The sequence below is a fragment of the Cupressus sempervirens genome, chromosome 9 (assembly GCF_028749045.1).
Source record: "Cupressus sempervirens isolate cs-2001-9-10 chromosome 9, ASM2874904v1, whole genome shotgun sequence".
Taxonomy (NCBI): Eukaryota; Viridiplantae; Streptophyta; class Pinopsida; order Cupressales; family Cupressaceae; genus Cupressus; species Cupressus sempervirens.
In genome coordinates this window covers 577,890,900-577,913,402 of record NC_143126.1, presented here as the reverse complement: position 1 = coordinate 577,913,402, position 22,503 = coordinate 577,890,900, and the positions used below count along the sequence as shown (strand labels likewise).

General features: G+C 32.3%; 1 protein-coding gene across 1 annotated transcript in view; it reads left to right on the top strand.

Moving 5' to 3' along the window:
* LOC149539978 (uncharacterized) overlaps positions 1-9,083 on the top strand; it is a 46,195-nt gene extending 37,112 nt beyond the window's left edge. The window contains exons 4-5 of the mRNA XM_089802637.1: positions 8,229-8,344; positions 8,793-9,083. Coding sequence (XP_089658763.1) covers positions 8,229-8,344; positions 8,793-9,083 — 407 coding nt within the window. The remainder of the gene's footprint in view (positions 1-8,228; positions 8,345-8,792) is intronic.
* Positions 9,084-22,503: the final 13,420 nt, after the last annotated feature.

Below are 22,503 nucleotides of genomic sequence, written 5' to 3'. Positions count from 1 at the left end.
ATATAAATGCAAAAACTCTTTTCATCTTTTTGGTTGTTTCGTCTATTTGTATGCAATCTTTTTTCAAATTTACCGATAGTAAACTTCTTTTGTGTCAAATTGTCAATGTTCTCTTTACGTGAAAACTTTTGAATTGAGTTTGAAAATTGTTGAAAAATGTGTTCTTCAGATCGAACAGTCAATGGACATTCCCAAAAAAGACACTCGAGATCTTCTCCAAACATCTGAATTAGTGACAAAATATTTTTTGACATATCCTTAAATGCATCCATTTTCTTGTTACAGGTGAAAAATATCCTTTTCCTCATGTTAAGTTTTGTAAGCCACTCTAAAAGAATCTCTTTGCTATGTAAAATACCCAAATCTTGTAGTTGGACATGGGAGGATCTTGTCAATGTTCTAAAAATTAGAATTTTTTGTGTACAAACCAATAACTCTTTTCTAATTTTTTCATCTACATCCACCCCATCATTTGCAATCTCCATTACATTATCATAACATTTTAGCCCCCTACTTATGAATTGGCCACCCAAACATTGAAGTTCATATTTCCATTCTGTGAATGCAGAACATGTCACTTCTTTGTCTAGATTATGAGACAATGGCAAGGAATGTGAAGGAGAAGAGATAGTACAATGGACAACTTCAACTGAGCTACAACTTGGAGACTATTCAGGTGAAATTTTGGGATGAGAATTAGAAGTTGAATGTATAAAAGGTGATCCATGGGAAGTTGATTCTTGTAAATTTGTCATAGTAACACATTCTTCCTCTAATCTTTTCCTTTTCAATAGATTTGCACCATTACTAACATGTTTATGCATGTCATGCACATGTGTCATTTAAAGAAATAGGATCAAACATTTTTACTATCCTTGGAGTCATATGTTTATCATCCTTGATCATAATCACATCAACTGGATTAAATCCCTCTAAAATGTGCAGTGCAACCTAATAACTCAGCATAGGTATTGAAATTAAAGGATATGGCCTTTGTAACCACTCCACGAACATAAGAATGACACTCATAGTCCTATTTTCAATTGATGTATCCTCAAGAATGTACCAATTAACTCTTGGGATATCTTTTACTGAAATCTTTTCTGTAGGAAATAGAGGACTTAATCGATTCTCGTCCTCTTTCATGTCATCATCTATATTCTTAAATTTCCATGCTCTCATCACATTAATGCTTAAAATCTATAATTTTCTCGAATCAAAATCTCCAAATCATTCTGACAGTTTTCCCAATGGTCTTCTAAACATGGTAAATGTTTGTAATTGTTCCCTAAACATAGACTAAATGTACCTATTGGGTCAAAATTACATCTTCCATTTCCAAATTTATAGATAGGAAAAGGGGATAGATCTATTTTTTTTGTTTCAGCAACAACAATATCTGTACATGAATAACCACCAATTGTAATTGGGAAATCAAAAAAATTGGTTACCTTTGCACCATAATGTTTTATGACATCCACAATCTATCTACACAATTCAAGTAACAAGATCCTATCTGAAGGATGCCTTGGTAATTTTAATGGTATATTGTGATAACCAGAAACTCTTAGGTATGAAAAAGTTTGAAATTGAACATACCAATTTCCAAACGTTATTATTTCATTGCATGCTTTTGTTGGTATCCTTTTTCCTACATCATTTTCAAGTTTTCTTATTATGTAATATAAGAATGCATCATTGACTCTGCAAAAATGTCTTTCACTTTCAATGAGTTCTAATTGTGGAAAACATTCATACACCCTTGGCTTTCTACCACTAATATGTCCAACCCTTGTAAGACCTGGATATTTCCCCTACAAAGCCAACATGTACACCAAATAGGAGTTCATGTAGAATTTCTTAGTTGATAACACATTCACTAACTGCTTGTCTAGGTTATTGCTGATTATTGTAGCCCAATCTATTTGTTTTATTTTTATCATTTTCATGATAAATAGACACATCCATGGTTCAAAATTATTTTCCTCTTTATGTCCATGCACCCTATGCAAGAGAGTGATGTAATCTTTTACCTCTTCCCTAAACTTGGATTTATGTTGCCCTCTTGCCATCTTCTTAACATTGATATTTTGTTGAAGCAACAATTTTTCATGAACAAAGCAAATAGCTTCTTCTTCTTCTTTCATATAATACTCATTACCTCTTTCCAAATCCATGGTCTCATATTTAGAATGTTCTTCTATGGAGAAAATGTTTTGTATCATGATAGGACTAATATCCAAAATGGTTTCTCCATTTCGAGTGAAGATCTTTCTTTTCTCTTTATCATAACATCATGCACATTGTAAAACCAAATCCACTAATTGCACAGAATTAGGGAATGTTCCTGCTTCAACTAAACTAGAAGTTGCCAAGCCTTGCGACAAAATTAAAGTTTGCTCCACATTTTGTATTCTTTCAATGAATTTTAATATGTCAACATGACCTAATTCGGTATCCCATATCTCCTCAAACCTAGAAGAAAATAGAGACTGATAAATTCTTTTGTTATATTTGAACTTCATGATATTACAATTTCCTGAAGAAAAGAGAAAATATTGGATTTATAAAACAAAAAATTACTATAATGACAAACCAAACTAAAATTTAAAAATAAAAAATATATTTTTACTACATCAAAACTTTAAACTTTCTCATGAATTACATTGTAATTATAGGTTTTAATTTAATTTAAACAATAAACTCTAAGATTCCAAATAGTGCAAGCTTCTCTCCTCTAAAATTTAGATTCAAAATTAAATAGTTCTAAAATTTCAAATCGAAAAATCAACTATTTTTAAATTATTAATTAAAAGTTTTTCTTTGAATTTTGAATGCCTTAGAAACTATCCTGAAACTAAAAAATCCTTCATCTAAAGGATCTAAAATATTCGACTGAAACCATTTGCAATTATTTTGAACTCTAAATGTTCTCCTAGAATATGATTTACTTTCTCTCTTAACATATGATTGACACAAGAACTTGAGATCTATATTTTTAATTCTAGGATTGTAAATATATTTTTGAAAAACAAAATGTATGACATAGTTTTACTAAAAAATGAGTCATTTTAATCTAAAAGTGGGTCTTTCAAACAAATCATGTGCATTGAAAAATAGGCATTAAAAATTTACACTTACTAGTAGCAAGGTCTTCTCAAAAATTGATGTTTCTTTAACTTTTTGAGCAGTAATCGCAACCTAGAAAAGGAAAACTATGAGACATTGAAACATGTTATAACAAAATAAAACTTTGAATATCATAAAAATGTAAAATGGTAAATGATTACCTACTTCTATAACAAATTTGTATTATAGAATAGGGAAGTTGTTAAGGTCTTAAGCTATCCCTTTAAGGTCTTAAGCTATCTTGTTATTGAAATTAGTTACAATTTGACTAGTTTCAATAAATTTGTGTTGAAAACTATCATCTAAGATTCACAGGTTGGATCCTCAAAAAATTTGTGTCTCTTCACAAATTTATGGTCCTTCAGAAATTTAAATTTTTGATTTCTTAATAAAATATATTGATGAAAGAATTTGAATAATTTAAAATATTTCAAAAGTATTGAAATAAATTTAATTAATTTAACTATTTTGATATTCACATTTTTAAATTAATTATTAAATTAATTAAATATGATAGTGTCCATTAAATTTCTATGTTATATTCAAGATTAGTAAATAAAAGTTATTTTTAGTTAAATTAAAGATTATTAAATACAAGTTTAGTTTTTGTTATGTAGAATATAGTAGATAAATAAAATTTATGCATGAGCTATTTCATCAAAAAAAAAAAATTAATAATATAAAATATATAGCATTTAGTTATTGTTATAAATTAGATAAAATGATTAATTCTAACACTTGGTAAATTAAATATATATGAAAGCCAAAGCCATGTGGTTTACAAGGAAAGGCGGGCTTACTTCTTCTCACACATACAACATTTTTTGATTCTAAAATCTTCAATTTAGACCATAAATTTTTTTGAAGTATTGAATTTTTTCTACAAAGTATCATATGAAAAAAAAAATGTATAAGATATTTTTACTTAAAAATTATTCTTTTTAATCTCAAAGTGGGTCTTTCAATAAAATTATACACATTGAAAAATAGGCATTAAAATTTTACACTTACTAGTAGCAAGGTCTTCTCCTCTAAAATTTATGTCTCTTTAACTTTCTGAGCAGTAATCACAACCTAAGAAAGGAAAACTATGGGACATTCAAACATGTTGTAACAAAATAAAACTTTGAATATCAAAGATTATTAAATCAAAGTTCAATTTTTGTTATGTGTAATTTTGTTTCTGCATGAACTGTTAAATCAACAAAATAAATATAATAGATAGAGAACATACCAAAGCATAGCAATTGATTCAAATACATAAATATAATAATCTAAGAAATATAGCATTTAGTAATTGTAATAAATTAGATAAAATTATTAATTCTAAAACTTAGTAAATTAAATTCTACACCTACCAATTCAAACTGAAAACACAAATAATGTTCAATGTTAATAATAAATCAAATAACATAAATATTAACCATGATACATAAAATAGTTAATTCAAATTTATAAATAAAATTGAAAAAAAATATTAACGCTAAAGACTAACCAAATTAAATCATAATTTTAAATTTAATAAAAGAAAATTTAATGTAATTCTAATCCTACCATTGGATTAAAAAATCCTCTAAGCCTAAATTTATTAATCAAATTAAACCATGTTAAGACCCAATCCTAAATTAAATTCAGATTTAATAATTTGTTTTGTTTTCAAATTTGTTGGTTTGATGTGTCTTAATTCACTACATCAAAACTTTAAACTTTCTCATGAATTACATTGTAATATAAGTTTTATTGACATATGATTGAGACAAGAATTTTAGATCTATATTTTAAATTTTAGGATTGTAAATATATATTTCAAAAAAAAACGTATGAGATAGTTTTACTAAAAAATGAGAACCCTAATCTTTAACCTAATTTAAAATTACATCATACTCAACTATAATCCTACCATTAAATTAAACTAATCCCTAATAAAAATAATTAACCAAGTTCTACCCCTATGTTAAAACTAATTATGTAGTAAAATAATTTACCATTTAATATTATTCCTAATAGTAAACTTTATCAAAACCTAATCTTAAATTTTATTCAAAGCATGTAACCTTAAATTAGTTTGAACTTTTCCTACAATCATATGTTCTAAGGAATTTTCTATATTTTTATTCAATTTTATGACATTAATAAAATAATGATACCATTGATGGAAACAAAAGATAGTATTATTTTTAAAATTCTTCTAATTTCAACTTAGTCTCAGTTAAAAATTTCCTATACACCTTTCATTCATAAACTAAACAAAATTTTATACATAAATGTTTGGAATACAAAAGCTTTCAAATACAAATGTGAATGACATACAAATTTTATAAATTCAAATTTTAAATTTTAATTATTTAACTTCTATATAAATAATTAAGTAAATAATAGTCTTTACCTAATAAATAAAGATAAAAAAGTAGAGATTTTAATGTAAACAGGATAACCATGTTTCTCTTTAAGATTGAATACCATGATTTGGTAAATCGTATAATGTAAGTTTTAATATGTAGAAAAAACATTGTTAAGAAATATAGTTTCAAATTCTTCATAATTATCTATTAGCTTAAGTGATCACTATCAAATATAGTAATTGTTAATAAAGATTAATTATAAACATTAAAGATAAATATAATAACTTAAGAGAACAAATGAAATCAAAATATAAATCAAAATTCAAGAATTAAAAAAATAGTTTTAACTAATTTAGAATTGTATCTAACACAATTTATTCAACATTATAGTCAAATATGATCGAGTTTGAACATTATAGTCAAATATGATCGAGTTTGAACATTATTTGTAATAATGCTATTAATGATGATGTATAATATCTTATCCTAACCTTAAGTTCAATACTAATACTTCCTCAAATCCTAATTATACTCCTAACCTAAACTAATACTTCCTCAAACCCTAATTATACTCCTAACTTAGAACAATCCTAACCTTAACTCTCACTTTAATCTTAAAGAAAATTAGAAACAATAATCTCAACCCTAATCCTATTGGAATCTCTAAATCTAACATGTTACTAATCTAACATAAAACCCTATACATAGTATTAGGGTATTAATACTTTATATTTATGTCAGCCAATATGTTTGAAATAAATATAGTAGATATCAATTATATTAGGAGGGATTTAAGTTATAATTTTATTTTTCTTAGAAAGTCAACCAAAAAAATCATTAATGAGTAAGATATACTAAAAATTTAACCTAATGTAGATAGATTCCAATATTATAACTGAGAAATGATGTTGATAAGGCCAAGAGAAACATTGTTAGCATCCAGATCGATATTTGTCGAATTGAACTTTCACTTTGGAAATGTAGCCTTTATGAATGTTTTTATCCATGTAGACAAGAAGTTAGTTTTAATATACATTCATATAAATTTATGCATTGTGTTGATCAATCTAGCGAAGAGAAGGAATACTTGGACAATTGGTCTCAATGAAATCTCCCAAACAAAACTTATATTTCAAATGGCTGGTCCCATTCCATTCTATAAAGTTGATTGGATTGGAATTCCTAGAGAATCAAGAGACAATGAAATATTTTATGTAGTGGTAAAAGTAATAGCAATGGTAGTGGTAGTGGACATGGCAAGAATATATTTATATAATATATATACATTTAGCAGAGATATATCAAGAATTTAATTTACACAAAAAAAATATTTATATTAAAAAATTAAAGCTTTAATTTTATATGTAGGCTTTATAATTTGGGATTATTAAAGCCCAACTAATACTTGGAGATTTGATTTCTCCCTTTCCAAACACAGCCAAAATTTCGTTAAATTTCTTTAAAGATTTGTTATTTTAAATTAAATGTCTTGCTCAATACCAAATACTTTGAATCCTAACCTAACTATCAAAGTTACATAGATTTGGATTCCACCAAATGTATTCAAATAAAACTCATCTCTCTTTTATACACAACCAATGTAATTGAGTGTCAATATTGCCGATATAACTAACTGATAAACTCCCAAAACTGATTTAGCCATGTTTCAAATCTTGTTTAACAAATTGACATCATTCAATGGAAAACGTAGAAAATAAAATTAATATTGGTTCTTCTACCAAACCTAATATCATTGCCATGCAAATCTGTCCAACTACAGAATAGCATCTGAACCGAACTGTGAACCGGTTTCCCAAAAATAAATTGATAGGAATCAAATGCAATTTCAATTAAAGGAGATCCTATGCATGAAATGAATCAATTTGAATGACAAATTTACAACTAAGAGCAATTTAGAATGGACTTGAAACAAAATCAAAATGAATATAACTAAGATTGAACTATATTAACCATTTTCTTCAAAATGTTCAATGTTCTTAGTTATACAGACAATATATTCTGAGAGATTCAGAAGATAAAACACATACAATCAAAATCCCAAACCTATTCATGCAGCGACAAAAACAGAAAGCTTGCCAAAATCATTTAGTATAAATCATATTCTAAATGTTGTAAGTTTTCATCGTTCTGTTAGGTACATTTCTTTTTCAAAATTTTGTTTGGAAGCGTTGAACATATAAAAGAAATTTTTAGCGGTATCAGATTTTGGCAGGCAATATCACAATTTTGGACAAGCAAGAATAGAGATGTTGTGAAGAAAAACTAACAGTGTTCACCTATCTAGTTCTTAGTATCTCGGATGCTCTTTCCGTCTACGCTGGTCTTCTAAACCAAGAAATCGCATTCACAACCAAAATAGAAAACCATTAACTTCAAATTCAACAAATATGATCAAATGTTATAAGAAACATCAGAATACTTTACGTACCTCAAATCTTCTGAACACAAATCAAATTTCCAAAACCAAGAAGCAAATTTCCAAATTCAAGAGATTAGAAACATTGATTACTTCTATTTTGAAAGTGACGGTTATGAAATGAAAACTAAATAAATAAACTCATCAGTGGTTTTCAAAAGAAGTTATCCGTAATGGTTTGATAACAAATTACATACATTTTGTGGGGAGTACATTAAATAGTTTTTTAAGATAGGATTTATAATAATTAGTATATTTTGTGTATTTTTTCAATCCGTGATTTCACTTATTTTCAGATGTTACATGAATTTCCACTTCAGATGTTACACGGATTTCCGGTCTTTCACAGATTGGAGGTCCCTTTATCACTGAAGGAGCCTCTCGGCTAACAAATGTCAAAAGCAAAATGCGTGAAGATATAAAAACATCCTATAACGTTGATCATTGAACCAACGTGTCAAACAGCCCATATTTTAAATTTAGCTTCTTAAGATTAATATAGGAAGCTACATCATTCTGTGGAATTCTTAGTTGTTGAGAATAATACAAGAAGATTTGTGTTTCTCAGACTAGCCCAAAACAAAGGACCACTTTCCCCAATTGCGGTAACACAACTCAGTATTCAAGCATTCGTCATTGATGTAATTACTCCAATGAACTATGATTTTATGATTTTCCCTCTTGCATTGAGAATAATTTAAGTTATTTAGAATTATTTGAATTTTATTAGGCAATTTTACAATATTCTATATGTTTGGCAGATTTTTTTTATCAAGTAATTTGTAAATCTATACTTATTAGTCGTCTTATCATTTTTCAAAAGTCAATGATAGAATGAATAATCCCAATTATCAAAACAACTCAGTAGCAATTGCTTTAATCAGGCAACGCATCTTCATCCAGTGTGGGGTTACTTTCCACCACAATCTGAGCCGTCACATTGCTGCTGTGAGGAGTCCATATCATGGTCACGTGTAAACAAATCCCCAAATGTTACGACACCATCAAACACTCGCGAAGGGCCTCGGCTATTTCACCTCCACCATGCCTTGGATTTCAGCTGCCGACATGTAAGAGCGAATGAGGAAATACCAGTAGACCGCGCATTCGTTCTGGACGGAGAGTCTTCTGCAAAAATGATTTTCTTCATTGCTATTTTTCACCAGAACCAATAGGATTTCAGATTAATAATATTTTTTATTTTTAAAAATATATTAAAAGTTCAAACTTTACAAAATAGTTAAGGGTTTAGAAAATTCTCAAAGCTTATTGGTCAAATATATATTTTATGAGAGCTTAAGCTCTATTTTTAAAGGAGTAGGTGGTCTCATGAGTAAAATTATATTTTGCTCCAATTTCTCCTAAAAAATAAAAGTCCCTGTTTTTTAGCAAGTATGTGAAAAAGGAGTAGGGCTGGAAATAGCCCCACCAGCTTTGGAATGCCTTTTAACACTTGTCAAAACTTTGAATTTTAGATTTTTAGTTAAATATAATTTTAAGAGAGGAAATTCATTTTTAACTTATTTTAAATGCACATCTACCTTTAATTTTGGAGCTAAAATTTTAGCTTGAATATACAACATAAGTCATGGGACCACTAGCTTAAAAATATTCCGAGTGGCTTTCTCTCTATTTTATAAGAAGCCTCCTTCCATGGGATCCAACCTTTAGAAACAAAAATATATGAATGCCCTTGTTACCACTTATATTTTTCTCGCGCCTCAACCATGGTTTATTTTTGAGTCGTTTCTTAACTTTGAAGTTGAACTTGAAGTTTTGGTTTATTTCAGCTTCAAGTTCGTGCCCGCGTCAATCTTCCATGTGTCATAGCCCTTTCCATTCCCCGAGTCAATCATAGTGAAGACGAAGTTGAAGTTGAAGCTCAATCAACCGAAACTTCAACTTCAACTTTGATGTCGATTTTACATACTGACACTTGTTTTCATGCAAGTTTTCAATCTTCAAGCTAAAAGTAAGGTGGGTCCCAGTAAAAAATGTTTCCCAAGGCATGCAATATTATAAATAAAGGATTTTAAGGCGGTACGTGTTCAGATACGGCAAGAGCTGGCGATAGGCTAAATATGTCATTTCATGATGACACGGAATGTCAGTAAGCATGCATATTTGATGGGAATTTAAAGCAAATCACTCATGGGGGTCTTTTCCAATGCATGTCACACAAATAAGTAACTATTGCATTAACTTGCCAAATTTGTCCTGCGATTTCCTTGTAAATCATCCCTTAAATGCATTCATTTTGCCTCTTTTTTTCCAATCATTTCATCATTTGCAAAGAAATTCCAGCGTTGTTGGGTAGGGAGAACGAATTGCAGGCTATAGCTCTGTCAAACTGTAAGTGTGTTGCTATAACCCTCTGCAATTTCATTTGTGTTTGCTTTGTTTTGGGATAATTCAGGGTGTATCTTTTAAAACGTGTCTTTCATGACAATCATGACGTTATTTCATCTTAAAATGCCCAAGTTTGAAAAGCCATTTTTGCTCAGTTCTTTGCCTAAAATTCATGATACGTTTCTAGTAAATAAGAATTTGTCTGATGTTATTGAGAGAACCAAAAACAACCAGTCAAGCCCCATTTATCAAAAGTTAGCTATTAGTGGGTTATTGGAAGCCACCGCCTTTCCCGTTGCAATCACATGCCTAGAACTTGTTATCGAAGGTGCAAACCATTACGACCCTACCACCAGGTGCATTAAAGAAGTTTCAGGGGAGGTAATAGTTAAAATCAATAGAACCAGTGTCTATTCAGCTTTTTGAATTCGCCATAAGGAGCCCTACGAGCCTTGGACGCTTGAAGAAGTAGAGCACCTCTATGCTGAAGGAAAAAGCAGCTATGATAGCAGGGTAGGTTAGTCCTGGCTCCTGAAACCTACATAAGGGGGTTCTAGATTGCCCAAGCCTCTAACTATTGAGCATTTTATAAAGGAGATTGCAAACATTATTCTTCTATTGAATAGGATTAAGGGGAATGAACATGTTTTTCGCTGGGAATCCTGGATGTACTTTTTTATACAGAAGATTGTTGAAGGAAGTAAGTTCATTGACTGGTCCAACCTAATTGCTGAGAATTTGCATAAAGGTTTAATAGTTGTCAACAACTTTGGTCCATTTTTCTTATCTTCCTATCCGATTTATATCCTAACAGCTTCTAAAGAATGGGAAGACCTCTCACATGTGCCTTGGGTTGATGAAATGCCCATTTACCAGTATTACAATGATCTTTAGGAGACTGCTTTGTGTAAAGAGTTTAGAAAGGTAAATGATGTCTTTCTAGGAAAGCTGGTCTTTGAACTTCAAGGTCATGAGAATGATAGGTTGTCTAAAGAAGCCACGCAAGTTGTGTAAATCTACAGCTACTTTTATATTCAATTTCCCAAATTCACATATATCAGAGTAGGTGGCTTTTCTGGTGAACCATTGAAATTACCTCGTTATTGCCTAGACTCTATGGTTTTATCTGAAATATGCAGGTAATTTGTCTCTATAGTAGATTCTTTTCAAGTTTCAAAGAGGTCTTCTTCAGTATTTTTCCCTATGGAAATTGGACATTATAGATGCCCCAGTCTAAAGGAAGCTATGTTAGCAAAGGAATCATTGGTTCATTTGTGCTTTAAACCCTTCTCTCCCTAGGAAGATTTTGATTATACAAGTTATTTCAGAAATAATGTTAAGAATGCAACGTCTCTTGCTCACACCCCACAATTAGAAGATTATTGGGTGAACTGGCTTAATGAATTTGAAGTAAGAAGGAGACTATGGTCACACCTAACTATTAAACAAATCAATATGTTTAATGTGGAACTAGATACATGTGGGCTAAAAGAGGAGGATTCTGAAGAGGTGCTTGACCCATTCTACATTGATCAAATTGAGTGCATGTCCATTCCCAAAATTGACTAGGGAAGAAGGGAAGAAGATGATGTTTACTCTCATACTAAAGATGTGCTAGCTAGAACTATGAAATGGATAAAATCAAAAACTGTTGCCACTCCTAATCTTTTTGGGAAGTTTTCAAAAAGAAAGGTAAAAAGACTCCCAAAAAGTGAAAAGAGATCACTAATCAAAATATTCATGATCCTGTTGCAGGTTGGGTTGAAGTTGAAGTTGAAACAGTTCCAGGGCCACTTCAACTTCAAGTTCAAGAGGGTACTCCTAAGGCAAAGCAGGTGACCCATTCAAGCATGAAGAAGGCATCAACCACCAAGAGCAGGAGTACCATAACAGTTGATCTCAAGGTTGTAGAAGAAACACCTATGGAAGACAGTGTACTGGAACCTCAGATCTTGTAAGTAAATACTGAGGGCCAAGATAGTAGTCTTTCCTTAGCCAAATTCTTCGCTACTACAGATAAGGACCAGGTCACACCTAAATGGTTAGAGACATCAATGGAAAAGAAGAGGAGCATGGTTCCTCTATCCATGTCGATTGATGATTTAGTCAGTAAGTGCCTGGGAAAGACGCCTAAAGTGAAGAAGGTGAGGACTGAAGCAAGGATTAATTTTGACAAGAACTTTGAGCGTTGGTTAGTAGAGATAGCTACACCACCAGATGGAAGCTCACATGAGTCCCTGACACCTCAAGACTACCAGATAACAAAAGTTGATCTGGGAAAAGGGGACCATGAGGTTGATATGGAATTCTTCGAAGCCTCCAATAAAAATATTGTGCATAGAGTATGGAAAGATGGACAGGACAAACAGGAAATGAAGGAAACTATCAAGAACATCGCACAATATATTAATGCTATCTTTCACCCTGAAGTAAAGCCAATCAATGAGATGTTAGTGATCATCGATGTGTCCTCTGCAACTAACTAGCAATCTTTTGAAAACCTACACAAATGTAAAGCAGTTGCAAAAACAGAAGGAGAATGGGTGTAAGGTGTCCTGGATGACACCGTGAAATATATAGGTCACCTGGATAAGGCTTCGAAAGAAATATTAGCCATTACTAAAAAGATGGAAATGAGCAATGAAGGATATGAGAAGGAGAGAAATAATTGGACAAAAGTAGTGATATGGCTGGAAGACGTCCAAGAATTTAGATTGCAGAAATTCCAACCTGAATGTCTTGTGGCAGGCTTAGATGAGAAGGCCTTGTATGTGATCAAAGACTATATTGAATGGAGAAATGAAGCATTGATACAGGGTGTTGGGGTATGTGCAGGGTCATGGTGTGCCAAAAAGTGGTGATGTGAAAAAAATAGAGTTTGAAAACATCTAAAAGTGCTTCAAAATCCACTTTGACTTTTTTCACCTATCCGGGTACCAAACTTGGAAAGTAAGGCCAAGTCTTATCGGATATCCGATCTCATATCGGATATCTGATAACTAACATATTAATATTATAATAATATAATTATTATAATTATTATACTATAATATAATAATATTATTATTTTATTATAATAATATAAAAATATTATATTATAATAGTATAATAGTATAATATATTATTTAATATTATTATTATAATTATTATTATACTATAATATAATATTATTATTATTATATTATAATCGTATAATATTATTATATTATAATAATATAATAATGTATTATATTATAATAATATAATATAATATTTTATATTATAATATATAGTAATGTAATATAATATATATAATATATAATATAATAATAATAAAGCAATATATTATAATATAAGATATAATTAAAAAAGTATAATATAATATAATACATTATAATAATATCATATAATATTATTATTATTATATATTATAATAATATAATATAATATTTTATATTATAATATATAGTAATGTAATATAATATATATAAAATAAAAATAAAAAAATAAAAAATATAATATAATATATAATGTAATATAATATATATATAATATAATATAATAATAAAAATGTAATATATTATAATATAATATATAATAATAAAAAAGTAGTATATTATAATTAATATATAATATATGTAATAATTAATATATAATATATGCAAAAAATATCAGATATCCGATATAATATTGGATATCAAATATTATATCGGTTATCCGATACCTGTGCTATTACATTAAAAAAAAATCACAAACCCGCGGGCCCCTATTTCGCATATTTGGGGGCCAGTATTTCCAAGCGATCGGGTATATGATATAGAATCGGATATCAGATATTAAGGTGTTTTTTTTTTTAACTCATTTTTTACCTAAATTCAATAGATTTTAGCATGATTTTGTTTGTTCTAGTTGAATCTAGGGTTTTTTTGAAAAAAATGGTTAAAATTAAGGTGTTTTTTAATATATATTACGTTTTGCGATTCAATAAGAATGGCTGATCAAAATGATGAGACTAAGGCAGGGAATAATATTCCTCGTAACCCCCACCAAATGATCCAGTACCCCCACAAAACTATCCACCAAATGATCCTCTACCCCCTCAAAACCCTCCTAGAATCAAGGATTTGATAAATGAAAATCTCACTAAATTGAGAGGTTTGCATAGAACATATAATAATGTACCCGTATTGGCTCCTATGTTATCCATGTTAAACACCATAGTGGATAATATCAAAACCCTCACGAACCAACAAAATGTCGCTCTTCGTTGGCGTGATGAAATGCATGAGATGTTTGATGATGGTTTGGACTATGATGAGGTTAGGGCCCTCAATATAACCAAAGAGGATTTGGCTAGCCTTTTTGCGAACCCGAAAATGGGTTTATCAGTTGACCAAAGAAAAATCAAACTATCGATTAAATGGTACACAAATGACACCATATGTGCAAACTTTTGAGATCATTGGTGGATGGTCTTTGATATCCCTCCATATCAAAATTTAGACATACCATTTTACTTCCTTACAAAATTATATATGGAATTTGTGTTGAAACTTAAAGTGAACTATTGGAGCATGAAGCCCAACATGGGCATAGGACTAGGAGCTCCTTAGGATAGACTCTCTTCCCAGCAAAAGAAAGGAGGCACTTTTGTCCCCCCCACTGATATCTCCCCCCCTCCTTGAGTGCAACATCCAAATATTATGGCAGAGGCTAGCTCTCAAACCATCAGAGCCATTCATAGGCTGAGTAGCCTAATGATATCTCAGGCTAGGTTAGTCCTACCTCCTCGTGTTGATGATGCTAGTGTCAGTTCATCCTCAGCTAGCTCATCACATGTTTGTGTGCCTCACACTTGCATTATGTGCAAGAATATTTGCCTAGGTCCCATAGGTGATCTTCCTAAGTATCATTTTGTATTAGATGAGGATACACCAAAAACACGTGCAGAGGCTATAGACCTTGATGTGAGAGAGGAGGGGAATGCAGAGGCATGGAATCCTTCGATTTCGGTACATGTATACATTTTTTTGTTATGACATATGTGATTTAAAGTTAATTTTTGTAATAGATTAATTTTAATTTTTAAGCCATACTGACTTTTAAATGTATGTGATCTTCATTCATGTTTAGTTGATGACTGAGGAGGAGCTCAGACAGATTGATGATGTGACACTCTCAGCCATTTCATTTGGCCTTGAGACATCTACGGTACATTATGTTATGTTCGCATTTTTTTTCTATTTGATATTGTAGCATATATGGTTGCCAATCTTTCTTTTATCTTGCAGGTACCACCTGTCCTGGGGGGACAAAGTGTGGGGGATGAGCCAGCACGCATTGACAAAGGAAAGGTAATTAGGTACTTTTTATTTGATTAAATATCAATACATTCTTGTAAAATGTTTGTGGTAATCCCATTTAATTACATTATTTATTGTATATAGGGCATGGCTACTAGCGATGAGCTTGTACAGATTTCGCGTCGTAGACAATCAAGGATTTCAATTCGCACTAAGAGCCCCATTGTATGTATAAGTATCATTTATTTTTTATTTTCCTTATCTTCATAAATAAATTCAAAAATGATTTCTATGATATTAACAACTACTATTTTGTATCTCATAGGAGACTCCTAGTGCACATGAGGTTCGACGGGAGAGTTATGTAGATTTAATGATGTGGCCACTCTATCCTGAGGAGGAGCCTACAATAGTAAGTTGTAGTTTGAATTCATGATTAAATATGTTATAAATTTAGCATGCTATGAATTATATGTTATAGTTTAAATTATAGATTCATCTGACAAACATATTTGAACATATATAGCCCACAATCAGTGAGGTACAAGCATTTTCGAGGGCATACGAGAGGACTCTTGACTGGTGCAAGAGGTTGATAAGAGAGGTATTTATTATGAAATTTTGATAGTATAAATCTTCATTAAAAAAAAAGATCATTATGCATTTGAGTAATTCAATGTTAGATACAAAGAATCATATAAATTTAGTAGTCTAACTTTGGGTTTTCCTTTTTTGTTTATGTAGGAGGCATCTGATCCACCTAGTGCAACGAAGAGGCTGCATTTTGATCATCCACCAGCACCCTAGGATAGTATAGTTGTCATAGGATGCATCATGAGACATTTTGAGATGGCATATGCCACATTGTATATAGAAACATTGATATTATACACATTCTGATGGCATGATCAGCCACATTTTGTATATGGATCTATGTATTTTGATATATATTTGAGTACTTTGTCTATGGATACATGATCTTTGATATATATTCGTGCAAAATTTTGTCTATGGATACATGTATTTTGATATATATTTTTGTCATTTATGTGCACAATGATATACATATTAATTTAGTATTTAGTATTGTTCAATTTATCGTGGATCATGTGTATTGTTCATGTTTATGGAATATCATTAGTTTTTATTATGTTTGTTATATTCGATTCAAATGCAATAATTTTTTAATAACATTTTAACAACCTTTATTATTAGAGGTGAAAGTTCACAAAGAGAAAACCAAGGATTTAGAGGGTAGAGGAGGTCATTTAATAGAGGTAGAGGTATTGAAGGTGGACAAGGTAGGGGTCATGGAACCATCAAGTGTTACTCATGTGGGCAGACAGCGCATACAATGGCTCAATGTCAACTCAAGCACACAAATTCCTCTAATCAAAACAAAGATAAGAGAAATCAATTAGTAAGGATTGATGAGTCTTGCTATAGTAGTAGTTCCACACAAGTTGGGAGTGTAGCACCAATATTTGATGTAAAAAATATGATGTTGAGGACCTTGGAGATCAACCTTGAAACGCACTTAGAGCACCTTGGAGACTCCTCGATACGAGGTGGCTGCGGATGATGGATGGTCTCCATGGCCAGAACAAGGGTGTGACTAGGATTCACCTGCCCACTTGGAGCTAATGGCACTGATGATTCGATTCCAAGATCAATGGTTTCAAAGTTACGTTGTGGTACACCTATGAACTGAGGCACACTGCAAGTTTTGGCATCGAGCGAGATCGATGTGCCAAATCCAAATGAAATGTGATCTCTCAAAAATGAGATAGGTTATTTTAGGCCTTAGCATCACCATCCTATAGCATTTGATAGTTAATTGATAGCCCTCATGAGCTCCGAGTTATGACCCTTGAAAGATCAACCTTGAAATGTACTTAGAGCACCTTGGAGACTCCTTGGTATGGGGTGGCCGCGAATGATGGATGGTCTTCATGGCTGAAACAAGGGTGTCACTAGGGTTCACCCACCCACACAGAGCTAATGGCGATGATGATTCGATGCCAAGATCAGCGGTTTCAAAGTTACGTTGTGGTGCACCTATGAACTGAGGCACACTGCAAGTTTTGGCATCAAGCGAGATCACTGTGCCAAATCCAAACGAAATTTGATCTCTCAAAAATGAGATAGGTTACTTTAGGCCTCAACATCACCATCCTATAATATTTAACAGTTCATCGATAGACCTCACAAGCCCCGAGTTATGACCCTCAGAAGATTGACCTCGAAACATACTTAGAGCATCTTAGAGACTCCTCATTACGAGGTGGTCGCGGACGATGGATGGTCTCCATGGATAGAAAAAGGGTGTGACTAGGGTTCACTTGCCCACCCGGAGCTAATGGCACTGATGATTCAATGCCAAGATGAGCAGTTTCAAAGTTATGTTGTGGTGCACCTATGAACTGAGGCACACTGCGAGTTTTGGCATCAAGCGAGATCATTGTGCCAAATCCAAACAAAATGTGATCTCTCAAAAATGAGATGGATTATTTTAGGCCTCAGCATCACCATTCTGTAGCATTTGATAGTTCATCAATAGCCCTCACGAGCTCTGAGTTATGACCCTCGGAAGATCGACCTCGAAACACACTTAGAGCACCTTAGAGACTCCTCAGTATGGGGTGGCCGCGGACGATGGATGGTCTCTGTGGCTGAAACAAGGGTGTCACTAGGGTTTACCTGCCCAATCGGAGCAAATGGCATTGACGATTCAATGCCAAGATTAGCGGTTTCAAATTTATGTTGTGATGCACCTATGAACTGAGGCATACTGCGAGTTTTGGCATTGAGCAAGATCGTTGTGCCAAATCCAAACAGAATGTGATCTCTCAAAAATGAGATAGGTTATTTTAGGCCTCAGCATCATCGTCTTGTAGCATTTGATAGTTCATTGATAGCCCTCACGAGCTCTAAGTTATGACCTTCGAAAGATCAACCTCGAAATGCACTTAGAGCACCTTGGAGACTCATCGGTATGGGGTGGTTGTGGACAATGGATGGTCTCTATGGTCAAAACAAGGGTGTCACTAGGGTTCACATGCCCACCTGGAGCTAATGGCACTGATGATTTGAATAGTTCTAGCTGTTAGGAGTTAGCTATTGAAAAGTTGTCAAAAAAATAGCAAAAGTTGCTAAGCAACTTTTTGCAATTTTTGCACTAAGACAAGTTTTATTGAAATTTTGTTTGCAAATGGACTCTACAAAATCCTAGGGACCCTAATAATGTTCTAAACATCTAGACTTACCTAAAAAACATGGAATTTACCAAAAATCTACTTTATTGGACCAATTGATGGCCAACGCTTATAGTTGCACCATGGGGTCTTGTGTCCATTACAAATGTGGATGGTCACAGGGAGATCATTAGATATATCCCTAGACCTTATTACATCAAGAAAAGAAAAATTATTAGGTGCTTTGCACTAGTGTTCCATGTATTGATGTGATAAAAAAGTGCATAGAATGGTTAGTGATTATCCATACGTCATGTATGCGTTGCTTGATTTTTTTTTTGATGAGATGTGGTTGGTATGTGATCAATTAACAAGCTTTCTTAGCATGAAAATTGTTGGATAACCAATCCATTTTCCTACTAATTCAAATGGGTGTGCCTAAGGGCTCAACATGTTTGGGTGATATTGAATCCACACATAAATCACTTGCTCTTCTAGAGATGCTAAAGGGTGTATGCAAAGGGACTAGCATCCTTTAATATTATAGAATTTCATTTTTGTGCATTTTTATGGATATGCATTTGGAAACATGTCATGCATTCTTGAAAATTCTTTTTATTAGATGTAGTAGGTATGTGGATGATCAACAACGTTTATTTCATTAATGTTATTGGACTAAGAACCAGTTTTCATCTTAGTTGGAAGGGTGAGCCTAACGGTTCAACACTAATGGGTCATGTTGAACCACCTTGGTAATGAATAGTTCATTTGGTGAGGCTTGAGATAGCATGCAAAGGGATTCTTGTCGATTTTACTCTTGTTTCAAGGGGTGGGCCTAAGAGCTTAACATGTTTTGGTGATGTTAAATCACCATATTAACGAATAGCTCATTTGGAGATGGTAGCTAACCAAAGCTTAGAAGATTATTTTTATACTATTGTAAAAAAAATTTATGATAACCTTGCTACTAAAAATTCAGAGTATATGCATTTTTCCTAATGATTCTAAGCATGAATGCAAGATGGATCCATTTCTCAAGAGCATTCAATAAGTTGATAGTTGTTATGAACTTTGAGCTACCTTAATAAAAGGAGGGGACTCCTTGACCATGGATGATGCAAAGATAGCACAATAGAAGAAAGGATCAAGCCAACCCCTACACAACCTTCAAGGTTTTCACAAGGATTTAACAAAAGACTTGGTCTACTTCCTTGAATGGATACTCCTCCTAACAAACACTAAAAAAGGTTTCTAGACTTACCTTCCACAAGTACGACCCAAAACCACATGCACCCAATTCAATGCAAATATGAAAACCTCCCTCAAAATGGGCATAATGAGGATTTTGTTATTAGGAGTTACATTTTGAAAAGTTGTCAAGAAAATTGCAAAAGTTGCTAAGCAACTTTTTGCAATTTTTGCGCTAAGACAATTTTTATTGCAGATTTTCTTGTAAATGGATTCCACAAACTCCTAGGGACCCTACTACTGTTATAAACACCTAGACTACGTAGAAAACATAGAGATAACCAAAAATCCACTTTATTGGACCAATTGATGCCCAAGGCTTATAGTTGCACCATGGGATCTTGTATCCATTATGTTACACTTATATTTTTCTTCAGCCTTAATGTCAAACATTTAAGTCATGAGAGTGACCAAATTGAAGTTGAAGTTGAACCTTCGGGTCAGTTCAACTTCAAGTTCAGTGATTTCATAATATACTTTCAAGTGTTGAAGTCGAAGTTGAATCTTCTAGCCGGTTCAAGTTCAACTTCAAGTTCTGTCATTAGCACAAAATGTTAAAATCAGGCCAGTCATTCTCCTATTCGTCAGCATTCCTACTCACATATGGGGAGGTTGAAGTTGAAGTTGACTTTTCATGTCAGTTCAACTTCGACTTCAAGTTCATGTTGGAGTCGGTACAAATGTAGTGTTCTGTTCAAAGTTTCAGCTTCAGTCCTGGCAATCAGAAGTTCGAGAATCATTATGATTCAATCAAGATTGGGAGCTTCAAAATTGTATTAGAAATGGTAAGGCCTGAAAATAATCCACCATTCTTAAGTGCAAAGCTCATGGACAGTTTCAAGTATGTAGTTCATAGATCAAAGGCTCAGATTCATCAGTTCGAATTTGTGGTTCAAGTTTAAAATCAAGCTCAGATCTTGTTTCAAGGTTCGAAGCCCAAGATCCAAGGTTGGAAGGTGGTGGTGGATAACGAGATGTACAGTAAGTAAATTCCAACATGAGATTTAGGTGCAGGTATTGGTGTATATATTGTTGTCAGTTTTAATACAGCCTGTAACTACAGATTTTTGTCTGCATTAAAATAATAGTCACAATCCGAGGAGCATAACTTTTTATCCCACTGTCAGATTTTGCTCAATTTTTGATATGTTGTAGAAAATCAAGTTTTCTAAATCTTCACTGAAGTAATCTTCAAAATTTAGTCAAATTCAAAAGTTATGATGGACTATATGCAGGTCTGTCAATGCACCAGCAAATGCAAATATTCTGCAGCCAAAAAAATAGTCATGTTGCGGGGCTCACAGATTTTAATCCAAGCATTGGATTGAGCTGAATTTCGGATATGTTTGATGAAACCTAGTTATCTAAATCCTCTCCAAGCCGTTTTGCAAGATTCCTGACGGATCAAAAGTTATGACTGTTTGAGTGTGGTAGTATATTAATGACAGTTACAGGATTATGATTGCAATCTGTAACCAGCATACGCCACCTGTCCAACATGCACATGCAATTCATTTTTGTAGTGACAGGTGTCCATAAGAGGAGTATGGATGAATGTAAGAAATATCATAATTTTTATTAAACATTATATTTATCTTTTTTGATACATCACTCTTACTCAATAATGGACAGTGGAATATGCAAGGTTGGGAGCAGTTTCAAGAAACAGTTATTCAAACTAAAAAAGAATGGACAGAAAGAGAAGATAAATAGTATAGAGAATAATAAGAGATGGGTTCTTCTTTTTCTGGGGAGGATTTCTATAGCTGCTGCTACAGGGAGAAGAGGTTTCTATTTTTTAACAGAGGCAGCAGTTTCATTTTATGCAGATTGATTGTGATAAGGGGATTGAATAGTACTATTATTGTTTTATCATGTCTCTGAAATAAAGAGGGACATAAGTGTGTTAGATTTTAAAATCATATACATTTGTGTTTCTAATCTGAAAGGATTTTGGAGTCCTTTTATTTCTATTTTAGATGCAGTTCTTTAGTACTATGTCTAATGTGATATATGTAGTCTTGTGGTTATGTATTTACATTTTTGCATAAAGATGTTTACAGCTTTCTCAATTTTCTCTGTAATATGGAAACATAGTAGATAGTCCTGTGGTTGTTTACTAGTTTTTCATTCATTTCTAGTTTAGCAATCTATTGATCACATTTATTCCATATTGATGGATGAATGTCTGAAAAACCCTTCGTGTCTTCAAGTTAAAGACATAACCAAGTATCACATTCATTGAATATCATTTGTGAGGGAGTTGTACCTCTCAATTTAGAGGAGGATTATCAATAAAATGATAATCTATCCATCTGTTAGTATATTTTGTCTTTATTTTCGGGTGTATTGAGTCATGTTTTATAATTCTTATTGAAAGGAAAAACTGTTTACTAACAGTTTTTGGCGACTCTATTGGGGACCGGAAGCAAAGATCAGTGTTGAATAGTTGTTTCCTCAGTTTATATGTATATCTCCACATACAGGAGATTGGCGACTCTGATAAAGTGGTGACTCTACTG